This window comes from Vidua chalybeata, chromosome 5, assembly GCF_026979565.1.
Source record: "Vidua chalybeata isolate OUT-0048 chromosome 5, bVidCha1 merged haplotype, whole genome shotgun sequence".
NCBI lineage: Eukaryota > Metazoa > Chordata > Aves > Passeriformes > Viduidae > Vidua > Vidua chalybeata.
Genome location: NC_071534.1, coordinates 5068280 through 5081730, shown reverse-complemented (window position 1 = coordinate 5081730; position 13451 = coordinate 5068280). Strand labels below are relative to the sequence as shown.

Sequence of the window (13451 nt, the reverse complement as noted above, 5' to 3'; positions counted from 1 at the left end):
TAGGTAAGTTTTAGAGGATGAGTACTGATCTTTCAATAATCAAATATATAGAGAAATATAATAGAACAAGACATTTTCTCCAACACTCATGAGATGATCAAAGCAAGCCAAGTTCCAGACTACAAAACATATTTGATTTTTCATTTTTGGCAGGCAAGCAGAGACAATAGATGCTCCTCTCAAGTTCCCCCCTCTTCCTCCCTCCTAGCATGACTTTGAGTGGTGGAGAAAAGGATGAACAGCTTTGAGAATTCTGAAGAGCTGTAGAATGATAGGCACTGAGGTGGACTGAAAGAGGGGCAGCTGAGCATCCTGGCTAGGCTGGGCATGTCTGTGTATGTCGTACATTTATCCATTGTGCTGCCACTGCACAGTGGGGCTCCTTCATCAGTTTGTTTTTGTTAGGCAGGACTGTGTTCTGGAATTTAGACAGCATCAAGACACATCTTAATTTTTGTCATGCAATTAACTAGATATGGAAGCCTGTGGAGGGTTATAGGCAGAACAAGACAGGCACTGGTCTGAAATAAGTTCTGAAAATGCTTGATTCCTGAATCCCAGCAACACTCAGGTTGGGATTGTAGTAGTTGCTGGGAATGTAAAAAATAAAATTATAGCGATGCCTAAAGATTTTTGGCTTTTTATATTTTTCATATATTTGCAGCTTTGTAGATTGCTAATGCATGGCTATAGCTCCTACTAATTTTACTACCCTTTTCCCCTACATTATGGAACAATAAGCTAACCTTCTAACTACATTCCTGAAATACTATGTAGTCTTATTCCAAGAAGAAAACCAACTATAAAGACGTTCTGTTTTCCAACCAGAATCTGGAAAGACAAAATAAAGTGGGGCAAAGAAGCCCCTGGACTGAATCCAAAGGGGCAGTACCCAAGGAAATATTACCTAACCAACTACTCTCCTTACTGGACAATATATGATAGGTATACTAATCAACTAACCTTATAGAAATGGTAGACTTGCTGTACCATGTGCAGATTTTGCCATATTGTGTACCTGAAGGCTTTCAAGTAAAGGTTTGCTTTCATATTATCATTCTAACATTGTTTGGGAAGGTCTGTTCTATTTCCAGGCAACAATAGTTGCTTGTTGCACTCCTACACTTCAATATCTTGGTTACTAAGGCCCATGCCCCTTAACACAGAATTTTCTCAGTCAGTCACTTTTGTGGTTCTGGTTTGTATAACTGTTTTTCTGAGATAGCCAACATCAAATGTTCAACAGGAAAGAATAAAAAAGAGCTATGGGCTTTCTAATGCTGGTAAGTTTGGGTCCTACATATTTGCTTTGGGAAGGATCTGCCTTAAGTACTCTAATAATCTTTAAAATGCCCAGTCCCCTCTGAATCTTACCAAATTCTTGCTGTCAGCAGTATCCCGTAAGAATGAGAAGGCCATCAGCTTTACAGGAACTTAATGAACTTAAATTCCAGAAATTACTTTTAATTTCTTTTTAATCATGGATGTTTCCTTACTATATGAAGCCTGCCCATACTAAACTGCCTACAAAACATTAGTCTAATGCCCTACAATTGAGACGAGCCATTAGGACAGCTAGAAAATTTTGTGCTATTCTGCAGTGAAGAGTGAAGAAGTGGGGAGAAGCAGCTAGTTGTTAGACAGTACTGTTGGAAACAGTGCCTTTTTGAGATCTCATTTCAACTCTCAGGATCAGCTTGACTGGAGTCAAAAATAGATCTATCACAGGAGGGAGGTGGTAGAAGGAGTAAGGTCTGCAGCTAACCTTAGCTAGATTTTGTCACAGCTCCATTGGTAGGTAGAAGTAGCATTGAGCTACATTTTGGGAGAGTCAGAGGACTGCAACTGGCCTTTCATTAACTTAGCATTGCTAAACAGTTCCTGTTTGTGGTTCTCCAGTGCTCATCTTACGAAAGATAACAGCCAGTAAAACTTCATCTGAGATTACTTCAGTTCTTCTTTGACTCTTTCTGCCTTTAATCTTCGCCTCCTAGGCCACGATTTTCTGTGACTCCATCTGTTCTCTTGGCAGCTATCTGAAAAAAGATAAGATAGAGACAAGTGGCAAAAGACTCCAGGAAAGCTGAGATATCCAGCACTAAAACCAGTGACTTTTGGTCAAAGTCTTTGCTTTTCTTCAAAAGGTGGAGTTTTAAAGAGAAACCAGAAAGGCTGCATGAATTGCACTAGTTCTTTACTGATAGAACATTGCTTGATTCAGTATTGTCAGATTTCTAAGAACTGCTGTGTGCTTGGGCCAAGGGCAAGGCTGCTGGATATGCAGGCCAGTAGGGCTCAAGGATCAGAATCTAGGGGCTGGTAGGTATGGGCAGTGGGGTAACCCAGTGATCTTCATTTATGGAGCATGCCAGTCCTACATAACTTACCAGAGCAGTGGGATGGATGCAGGGGTGTTGCACCATGGTAGAGAGAAGTACACTCTGTGTACTCGAACTGAGAACAATTTTCATTCTGTCTTGTTTTGGCATTTCTTGTAGTCGAAAATCATCCATGCAGAAAAACACAGAGCTTCTCTTTATCTTTGGGAACAGGCCACACAGGATATATGTTTAATTAAAGCTGACTGCTGGAGAGCAGGGAGCACAACCATTTTCCATATGCAGTCTGGGGGTTTGCTTTTGTGGGGGTGCAGGAGAACAAAAAGAAGTTAGGTTTGTTTACCATAATACAGTTCTCAGCAGATGGGCATCTCTATTTCAAGGCAGCTCCGATCAGTGCTAAACTAGTGGGCACCGATGTTTAGGGGGCAACACTGACTGAGCAGAAAGCCCCAGGCACTTGTCCAAAGGGAAGATAGAAGATTAAGGGAATTTTAGGAAAGTTTTCTCCATTTGGCCCTGTGATGTGCAAGCTACAGAGACTTTCAGTGTTTTGGACCTCAGTTGTTGTTCCCTCTAAAATGCCAGTTTTTAAGAAAGAGAAAAAAAAGCTTATCTCCTTGGGAACCATTGATGAAAGACCAAGGCAGCATGAGTCATGGAGCCCCTTTGCAGCACAGTCCAACTTTCTGAGAAGCCAGAAAGGTAGAGCTAACTCCTGAGCTCACTAGACAGCTTGTGTTAGCCAGGAGGTTTGGCACAAGCCTCTCTAAAGCTCATCACAGAGCAGGAATTGCTGTGGCTGGACAGTTCATTCACAGATACCCCTATCGAGGCTGCAGGCAGCTGGCTGCATGACACCTCTTGTCAGGAGCAATGTCAAAGACAACTGAATAAAATTCAGTCAGCTGTTTTTTCTCAGAGGAGAGAGGGCTAATGTTTCAATTGACAGCATGGGTAACTTCTTGGCCAAGCTATCTCTGCATTTAAGATAGGTCTGGACTGTCAAATCCTTGCCTCTGGAGCTTGCATCCCAGCTAGATGGAGCAAGACACTGACAGGCTCAGGCTGTTCTCAGTCCTCCCTTTGCATCTGTGCTTACCCTTATCCTCTGCTGCTCCTCCACACACTGGTCTCATAGTGCTGGCAGCAATTAGCCCAGCATGCCTCCTCCCCCTCACCCTGAGCCCCTTCCTCTTTTGTGCCACCCAGCTCACCCAGAACACCTTTTATTCTCACTGGTTTTCCCTTCCAAGCTTTCATCAGTATACAGACCAAGAGATAATAATTTGTTTATTTTTAAAGCAATACATTGGAAAAGAACGGTTCAACAGTATCCTGGTAGATGGCGAGAAATTATCTCCACAATCACCTGCCTGATCAGCCTATGATAGTGTGTGCTTAATTTCAGTCTCTGCAATGGTTTGAGGAGGAAAAAGTAGAGGATGTACAGAAAAACGCAGGCAAAAAAGCTGGCCCTGAACCCACCCTCTTAATTGGTTGACCATTGCCACCTACCAGAAGTATTTAAAAGGAAACAAAATTACAGATCTACACTCCAAAGTAGTGAGTGAAGTTACATTGCCTCTCTCCGTATTTTTCAAAGGCTAAAACAAGACTCATGCTTTCTGAGGTTTTAACTCCTCAGAGGCCACATATTCAAGTTATGTAGCCTTTCTGACTTATGAAGTAAGATTTGTTTTAAAACACAACAAAAGGACAGCATAGAGCGGAAAAGAAAAAAACAACAAACCACCATCAAAAGTATTATCCTGACTTATGACAGATACTAAACATCTCAAGGCTCACTTCAAACCTCAAACTTGCAAACGCTGACAAAACCACAAGGTGATAAAATCCAGGTAGCCACCAGACACTACAACCCTGGCAGGCCCTCTTGAATCACAGCAACAAAAATAACATCTTACCTGAAGACTTCACAGCATTAGGAAAACAGTTGCTTTCCTGGAGCACTTCCTTGAGGCTTAGAAGTGGCAGTGATGCTCTAGGACACTTGCCTTTTCCACCCAGATGAGAGCTGCTTTGTCCTGATAACAATTAACACACAACCTCTTAAGGTGGGAATGGGTGAACTTCTTCCACAGGTTAACCCTCTCCCTGCTCCTGTCTGAGTGCTCTGATGCAAAAGTGAGGGCTTGGGTTTGAAAAATATCAGATATGAGCAGGATCAAGAGATGGAAAGAAAGAAGAAAATGAAAAGGAGTAGTCTCCAAGGTGGAACCCAGTCCCTGTGGTGTATGCCATCACAAAAGAGAAAGAGAAGGAAGTGGTAGAAGAAGAGTGCAAACAGCCCCAGAGCTCCAAATTCTCCTGGGCATTTGATGAACTTGGATTTAATAGGAATAATAAGATACCCCTCCCTGCTTCCAGTCACAGGAAGAGCTTTTGGTACAGTCTTGGAATACCCATTTGCATCTCATAGATTTGCCTCCATCAGGCAGTATCTGCTCCTCACCACCTCCCTGGTGGGTTCTCCATGACAGTCATTTCCCCTGGAGTGGGACTCAAGGATCCCAAATGGCCTGGAGGCAGATTTCTGCCTTTGAGCATGATCAGCATCTGGTGATGGTAAGTAAGGGGCACAACTATTCCAGAGATCTTAGGATCTCAGATGTTCAAGACAACTCTGCTTTGGGCAGAAAACACCCAACGCTGGTGTGGAGCACAAATAAAAAATCGTGAGAATAAGAGTCAAGAGCTGACTGCAGCTGTGGTGCTCAGAGTGTGCCCACTCTGATAAGGATCTGAGAGATGTTTTGTTCTTAAAACGCCCACAGGAGACTAAAGCCCTGAAACTTCACACCACTCTTCCTTTCCCAGTTTCCCTTTTACTTTTCTTTATGTTTCTACCATGATAAATTAACTACCAAGGCATTTCATCGATATACAAGCTTCCATTTCTCAGTTTTTCATCCATCCTTGTTCCTTCTTCCCTTTCCCTATGTTTTCCCTCCCTCTTCTGTGCTTTCTTCGTGTACAATTAGGAATTGAAGTTGTGCATCTGCTGTTTGAATAAAAGCAGAGAACAGTGTAGTTCATTTAGGGAAATGCTGGAATTAGAAATGGCTGAAATGTGGGGTGTCTATTTTTCTAAATATTCTATTTGTAGTTGTTGAAGGCTCTGGAGCACAAGTCTTATGAGGAGCAGCTGAGAGCACTGAAGAAAAGGAGGCTGAGTGACCTTATCACTCACCACAACTCTCTGAAAGGAGGTTGTAGCCAGGTGGGGGTTGGTCACTTCTCCCCAGTAACAAGACAAGAGGAAATGGCCTGAAGTTACACCAGGGGAGGTTTAGATTGGTTATTAGGAAAAATTTCTTCACTGAAGGGGTGGTCAGGCATTGGATCAGGCTTCCCAGGGAAGTGGTGAAGTTACCATCCCTGAAGGTAAAAGACATGTAGATGTGATGCTAAGGGACATGGTTTAGTGGTGGGCTTGGCTGTGTTGCGTTAATGGTTGGACTCAATGATCTCAAGGGTCTTTTTCAATATAAATGATTGTTTGCAAATGAGCAGGATGTAGGAGCTGGAGTATTTGTGTGAGTCTGCTTGAATATAGACTCAAATATGATCCCAGCACTTGCCCAGTCTCTCACACTCTCGCTGTCAGCATTGGAGGGGAAGCAGGCTACAGCCACTGTGGGAAGAATTCACCATCACTGCGAGGCTTCGTCTCGTGCTGCCTTCTCCTACCGCGAGTGAAGCTCTGCTTGTGGCAGCGTCCGTTGCACAGAGACCTTGTTATCACCCTTCAACCCCTTCTCAGGTGCCTTAGGGCGAACCCCAGGACCCCGAGCCCTTTTTCCCTCCAAGGGAGCCTCTCACAGCCCTGTTCAGGAGCCGGGCTGTGGCTGCCCAGCGCTGCAGTTTCTCTGCCCCTGCTCTGGATTTGTTGGTACACGGTAGCCACGCGTTACGCACCTGCTTCTGTGGCACTGTTGTTGTTCCTCGTTTGCCCTGTTGTACGTACACACACTGGCAAATAAACCTGCCGTTAGTCCTTTTTCCCGTGTCTTTGAATGAAAGCCCCTCAAGTTCAAAGTGTGGAAAATGCGCATTTTATGATTGGCCTTTCACAAATGTTACAATGAATATTATATGTGTAATGTTGGAAAGTTATGCTGTGTTAAGTCTCTCAAGTAGTGTGTTAAATGTATTTTTAGGTTATAACACAATGTTAAAATAGAAACTGTAGTATGTAAGATACTTTTTAACTAGCTGAAGAAATAGATGAGATAATCAAGAAATTCTTCTCACAGAGATGGCAGTGACGGGGCCCATAAAGAGTTACGGCCTCCTTATTGGAAAAGACAAACATTCTTCCACCTTCTCTCCATCTTTACGGAACCACCAGGATTAAGGAGAAGAAGTTGACAAAAACCAGAAAAGCTCTTAATTTGCAAGGAATTTATTCATCATGTATGGGATGTATGAATATGCAACAGGCTATTGCTTTTAAGATTATTCCTTTGTTCACAAGGGATGCTTATCAGGCTTAAGGGCCCGAGAGCATCCGGATGTCTGTAATTCTTTGCTTTTTATTGTCTTGTAATTGTCCTAACTCTAAATTTTTATTACTCTAATTGTATTACTATTTTTATAGCCATTTTATTATTATTAAACTTTAAAAATTTTAAAAAACAAGTGATTGGCGTTTTTCACAAAAGTAAGAATAATTCAGAGGGAAGGGGGTCAAATTCTCCATTCCAAGGGAGGCTCCCACCTTCCTTGGCAGACACCTGTCTTTCAATCCAAAACACATTGACTATGGAACTGACCAAAACCTCCACTGAAACTGATATATGGAGGATACGGAGAATAAAAAGTGACAACCACTTGGTAACAAAACACCAAACCAATGAAGAGCAAGGAGACCGCAGACCCCAATAATGCTGTTGATCTGGACTGTTGCATGAGGTATGGGGAGTTTAGGTCATGAGGGTATAATTGCCCAGGGATTTCTTTGTTTGGCATCCCTCTTTTGAGGCATCAAGCTCAAGACATCAAATACCATAAGTGATTCCTTGCAATAAACCTATCTAATGGAAATGAGAGCCCAGTGTCTAAAATTTCTGTAACACTATGATTTCTAACTTTGTATGAAATCTTTTGTCTTTCTTATCTAATAAACACATTTTTAGTGTTTTGTTTTCCTGTTTTGCTCAAGTTAATTACTTTTTTTGCTTATCTCTTCTATGGTCTCTTTCTCTTGTCATGGTCTCAGTCCTCCTACTTGTGCTTGTCCTATCAGTTCTCCACTACTATTCCTGGTAATGCCCAGAAGTGATGTGCTAAGGCCACTTCTGTGCTCTAGGGAGGCTTCACAATAAATGTCTGCTGAGGTAATTTAGACACTGGTAAGAAAAAAATCAACTACTTCACAATATATAGGAAATATATACAAGAAAACACATTTAAGGACATGTTTCTGTCCCAAAAGAAATAGAATTAAAGACAGACAAAACTGTTTTTTGTGAGATGTATGGGATTGTGAAACAAATGCTGTGAGAAGGAAAACTTTTGGTTAGTGCACTTTTGCCCCATTCTCCACAGGTTGACATCAGCAGCAGAACAGGTAAGGTAAGGGAATAGAACTGTTAGCCCTCTTCTCTCTGCTCCCCTCCACCTTGGAGTAAAAAATGTTCATGTAATAATTAGACTACTCTTTCATCATCACTGGGAGTCACTGTCCCCTTGGAACAGCTCTAAAAATAGCACTCTCCCTTGAGCTTTCTGCTGAGTGAAGTGAACACTGACCCACTGTGGTTTGTTTTTTCTTACAGGAATGAAACTGTTTTACACCAGTTCTGTTGTCCAGCAGCTGACACAGAGCAGAAGCCTTCATCTCCAGACTCCTCACCAAGGTGGGAAATTGTTGTCAGCAAGACCTTTATTTTTTCTACTTCCTTATCATCCATCACTAATCTTCCTGCCCCAGACAAAACTCACATATTACACATGCCAATCCTCCTCCATCTGCCCCTACATCCCATGTTGCCAGCATTGCTGTCCCTCTTTTCCCTCCCGGAGATTATTGTTCATACTGTTATGTAACTGCCTGCAAACCCCCCCGAACTCCACTCACACACACACAAAATGTTTTTTCAGCCTCTCTTCAAACATCCACTTCCACTGACCCACATTCATGCTTGTACCTCTTCTTACTGTATGTGACACTGACACACACATGCTTCACTCTTCTCCTTCAAATTATTTGTCTCACGCTATGAGGTTCCTGGACACACACACTATAACATTTAAAGTACAGCAGAAGTCACCCAAAAAACTCAGGGTTCTGTCACACACCCTGAAATGGGGTGGGGGGAGTATTTTTACCTGTGTCAAATGGTGTGAGCTTGCCAGTGAAGAACAGCTATAGACAGGCACTATTAACTATCATCAGCTTGTATCCAGTGCAGCCAGGTGTGGGGACACCAGCAGTTCTCAGCTCTTCCTCATCAGTGAAAGATGTCAGTGCCAAGACCAAGGGGTCCAAAGAGCTTCAGAGGTACTCAAGATGCATATTCTGCATTTAGCTTCCACACTTGGCCTTGTCCCTCTGTTCTTGCCATCTTCTTCCCCTCTAACGACTTCCCACCCTTACCTCTTACAGACCTACTCTGTTTTCCCAGCCTCATCACCCTTCTGACAACAGCAAAGAGGTTTCTCTTTAAAGATTTCTCTCATTACACTGCTAGACTTTTACCTCTGACCTTTGGCACCGGTGTAAAAAGCCTGAGTTACTAGCAGGGCTCTGAACAGAACTGGGCAGCTGAATTGCAGTAGTGAGGCTGCTGCATTTTTACAATTACATTTGTCTTGTTCTACTCACTGGAGCAGACTGTGGTTTCTGATTTCCTTCCAAGAAAAAGTGTGAGTGCTGGACAACTGTGAAGAGAACAGAGATGAGTGGGTGTGTATGCTCATAAGTAGGGTTTGGCCACACTTGGAGACAGGGTAAAGAAGGACCTCTCTTGCCCATTTGTGTATGAAGATGGAAGGGTTAACCCCCATGATCAGTCTGTGCTGAGGGCTTTCAGGCACTGGTGAAGTTTACATGGCAGCCCTATCATGGCAGATGGGGAGATGCTGGCAAAGAAAAGGAGACAGCAGAGGAGGAGACCATGGATATTTCTGTGGTAGGGAAAGCCACCTCTCCCTTACATTTCCAGAGTGAGAGAGTTTTGTTTAAGTGCTCTAGTTTGTCTAGAACTAAGGATCAGTTTTGCTGTAGTGTTCTATCTTTATCCCCTCAACCTTGACCCTGCCCCATTCTTGTGCCAGCCTTATTTATGATCAGATCCCTTAGTTTCTAGAATGTTCTTATTCTACAAGGCTGTCAGTCATACAGGCTAAAGCTCTAGGATCGTTTTTGTCATGTTCTTTGTCAGGCCTTCCTTTTGTCCTGCTGACTCCCAAAGGCCCTGCCTATCCCTTGAGCCTGAGTTTGCCTGCCCTGCTTTTTTGGGGATTTGACAGGTAAATTGAAGAAGGAGTGATCACCTGTTTCAGTAATTTAACAGCTTTGGCAAGTTGCATCTGAAGATGAGTCTGAGCCAGGAAATCCTGAATTGGGGATGAATGACAATGACCCCTATAGCATGTTGCATTTGGGCTTCTCCTACTGATCTATGCCTGATCTGTGCCTGTCCATTTGATGTCTTTTGTAGCTTGCCCCTGCAGACCTCATGCATTCCTTACTTTTTTCCCCCAGTCTTTCTTGTGTCCTTGCCATTTCTAATGCCTCCAGATCCCAACAGCAGTCCTGAATCTGTCTGTGTGTGACACAATATTCTATGCAGAGACAAAGATGGTTGAAGCCACCATGGCTATTTGAAGGTGAGAAACAGGTAGAGAGTTATTAAACTCACTATTTATGCTAGCCATAAAACATCTCCTCATCTCTGCCAGGTCTTACAGTCAGCTATGGGCTTCCTTCATGTCCAAAGTTACATATACAATGCAGTGAGGAAGACAAAAGAATGTCAGAGAGGGAAAAATACAGAGTCAGCATGGAGCTGACATCCATATGGAGAATAATCAGCTCTCCTAGAAGCTCATATGGAGCTACTGAGCTTTCCTAGAAGCTCATTAGGCTTCTAGGAGAAGCACATCATATCATTTACAGAGTCTGTCACCCTGTTCAAATCATGAACAGGTTCCCCATTGAACCAAGGCAGGACAAAACTCAGTCAAGACTGAAATATGTGGGTCAGACAGCCTGAATAGGCAATCACTTCCTGGGTGAGCCAAGCATATCCCTAAATAAGCTTATCAGGGCTCCTGGTGGGAGAACCTGGTACATAGGGGCTCCCTGTGCAGCTCTTCCGTGTCCTGCTGAATGAACAGCCAGTCACAAGTTGTGCTGCTGTGAATTCTGATAAACCAGCTCGGGTTTATTCTCTCTTTTCCCCTTCTGATGGTTTCCCTAAATGAGATAAATCCTGTCAGAACTGATGCCACTAATAACCATCAGCCATCTAGTTTTAATTAGAGTTTGCTTCATTAATGCCCCAACTCCTCTCAGCACAGCAGATTAAATAATGTACTTGCAGCTCATTTACACAAACCCCCAAACTGCAAGGCTGAGCTGCAATCCTTTAATTAAACAGCCCGGCTGATCCCTACCGCTGCCTTGGCTCATCAGTCTAAGCCGATTAAAGAGAATAGGAACTAATAAAGAACATAAAAAGGCAAGTGACTCTCAGCTCTTCAAGGGACTCGGAGACTCCAGTGGTGATCAGCTGCTTCCTCCTCCTCTAGTGGGAACTGTACCTCAGCCCACATCCCTTCTGTTTGGGACCTGCAAGAACAGTTCTGTTTTCAGCAGAAGCCCAGACTCATCTTGTGGGACAGGAGTCCTTTGGGAGACTGTGGAAAAACACAGCAGAGAAGGAGAAAGTGGGACATCAAAACAGTGAGAGAGCAGGAGAGACCAGCAGGAGCAGCCATACGGCTCAAGAGAGGGACAGGAGGAGAAGAAAATGCAGGGAATAACAGCTGGAGGTTGAATGCCAGGAACAGTCTCGGACAAAAGTTTGTCTCTGCTTGTGGTTTGTGATGGTCATTGTTGTTCTTGTGTGGTCTTCTCTAACATTTCTCTGCAAGATTTCTCGCTCTTTCTTTGCTGCCAGCTAAAAATGCCTTGGCTTCACATGGATGAGAGTGATTAGGAACATGTCACTGTCTAACCACTCAACAGAGGCCAACTCAATGTGGTGTTTGAGATTATTCCCACTCATCTTGTTCTGCTTTGCTTCACTGACTGCCACAAGCAGAGCTAGCCCCCTTCTCTCCTCCCGAGTGTGAATTCCTTGTGGGGAAGTTGCGTCTCCATGAGTTTAGCAATGCAAATTTCCCACCTGGCTGCTTAGCTGGGTTGCACCAGCAATTAGCAAAACTGGTGCTGTAGGCCATGAATATTAAGAGACAGATTTGATCCCAGTTTCTGCCAAAAAGCTCAAAGCCAAAGTACTGGATGAGGTGATGGCAGCAGCAGGCAGATTTCTGTTCCTGAACTCTAAGGGCTTTCCCATATCAAAGGACACTATAAATCCTTCACCATTGCTTCCACTGGACTTGTACACCACGGGCTTCATGACCATAAGCCATCTTGCAGGTTGGGTTTCCATTGGGGATGTCAAATATCTGGTTGAGTGACATGAAGAAACTCCAGGGATGGCAGTAGGAGCTCAGCCTGCTCCTTTACTGAGGTGCTGATTAGACTCTAATTTAGCCAAACCCTGTAATTTCATAAAGCAACGGCTCTTTTTCTCTCTGGCTTTTGCCTATTAATGGCAGGGTTTCATTCTAGGGACTTGAATAGCCTAGTAATTGCATTTCCCACTTCTCCCAGTCACATAGAGTGAAAACTGGCATCCCAGAACAATGACCTTAAAATGTGTCCAGCAGCAGCCCAGTTCTAACGGGATTACAGACCATTTTCCTTTGTGTGAGGTAATAGGGCTGAGATTAGAAAGATTTGTTTCTATTAGAGTAATGAGAGGAAATTATGGAGTCACAATTGGCGGGAACAGTATATTCATTCAGTTGCCTTTCATAGGCTTTTCGGCATGCCCACCATGCCTCAGTGGTGCTGAATAGGAAATCAGCAGAAAATCACCTCTCCTCCTGTGACGGGAAAAGTTCTACAGAAAACTTTAAGCATCAGGGGCAGGTCTGCTTTGGCAGTGGACTTGGGAATTAGCACTGGAGTGCTGAAGCATTGTGGAAGAAGTGCAGATGAGACCTGACCTGCTTTTAAGGCAAAGGAGACAGTTCTCTCAGGAAGAGAGAACAATCTTCTGGAAGGGCTTGGCTGTGTACTTGGAAGAAGGGCTAGGATCTGAAACATCTTTGGAAAAGCTGGCTCTGTTCATATTTTCCACACTTTCCAACAGGGAGACTGCTGCTTAGATCAGGGTTAAAACATGATTAGTGCCACTAATTTACAAAATGTTTACTTCATGATTGTGGACCAATGAAATTATAACTCAATATAGTTTAAAATTTGAACCCCTGTGGACTAATTTCTAAAATGTCTGCTGGATTAGTTACCACAACAGATTGGCTGCTTCCTGGCACCAGTTAGTGGTAAGGAGATATGTGAACCATTGGCTACTTCTCCAAGTCTTCCTTGCATTTCTGGAGAAATTCCTTCTTTCCCCACTTGTGACTTCCCAAATATTGAAGTGGAAATGTGAATTCCACCATTCTTGCTGGAGGAAGCCCTTGGTGCTGGTTGCTCCATATGTGGGAGGCTGATAGGTGGATGGGTAGATTTTGGACAGTTTGTTCAAACCAAACCTTCAAACACCTTTCTTGATAGCTCTCTGAGCTGCATGAGTATGCTGCACCCTCAGCAGCACATGCTTAAAGCCCAAAATCTGGTTTCATTTAACTTCTGGACAACTCTGACTCTTCATGTCTACCTGAACTCTCCGTTTCCATTGAACATGCATTTGTTCTTTGTCCTGTGAAGTCACGTTGGAAGATGTTGGCACAAAGGAGCCATGAATTTTATCCACGGCACAGTCACAGCATCATGTCCCTCTTTGACTCCTCATTACCGTAGCCCAGGAGCATCTCTCC

At 43.5% G+C, this 13451-nt stretch overlaps 1 protein-coding gene across 5 annotated transcripts in view; it reads left to right on the top strand.

Moving 5' to 3' along the window:
* Positions 1-13451, top strand: part of IQSEC3 (IQ motif and Sec7 domain ArfGEF 3) — a 99181-nt gene that overhangs the window by 35099 nt on the left and 50631 nt on the right. For all 5 annotated transcript variants that reach the window (XM_053944258.1, XM_053944257.1, XM_053944261.1 and 2 more), the window contains exon 2: positions 8144-8224. In XM_053944258.1, coding sequence (XP_053800233.1) covers positions 8144-8224 — 81 coding nt within the window. The remainder of the gene's footprint in view (positions 1-8143; positions 8225-13451) is intronic.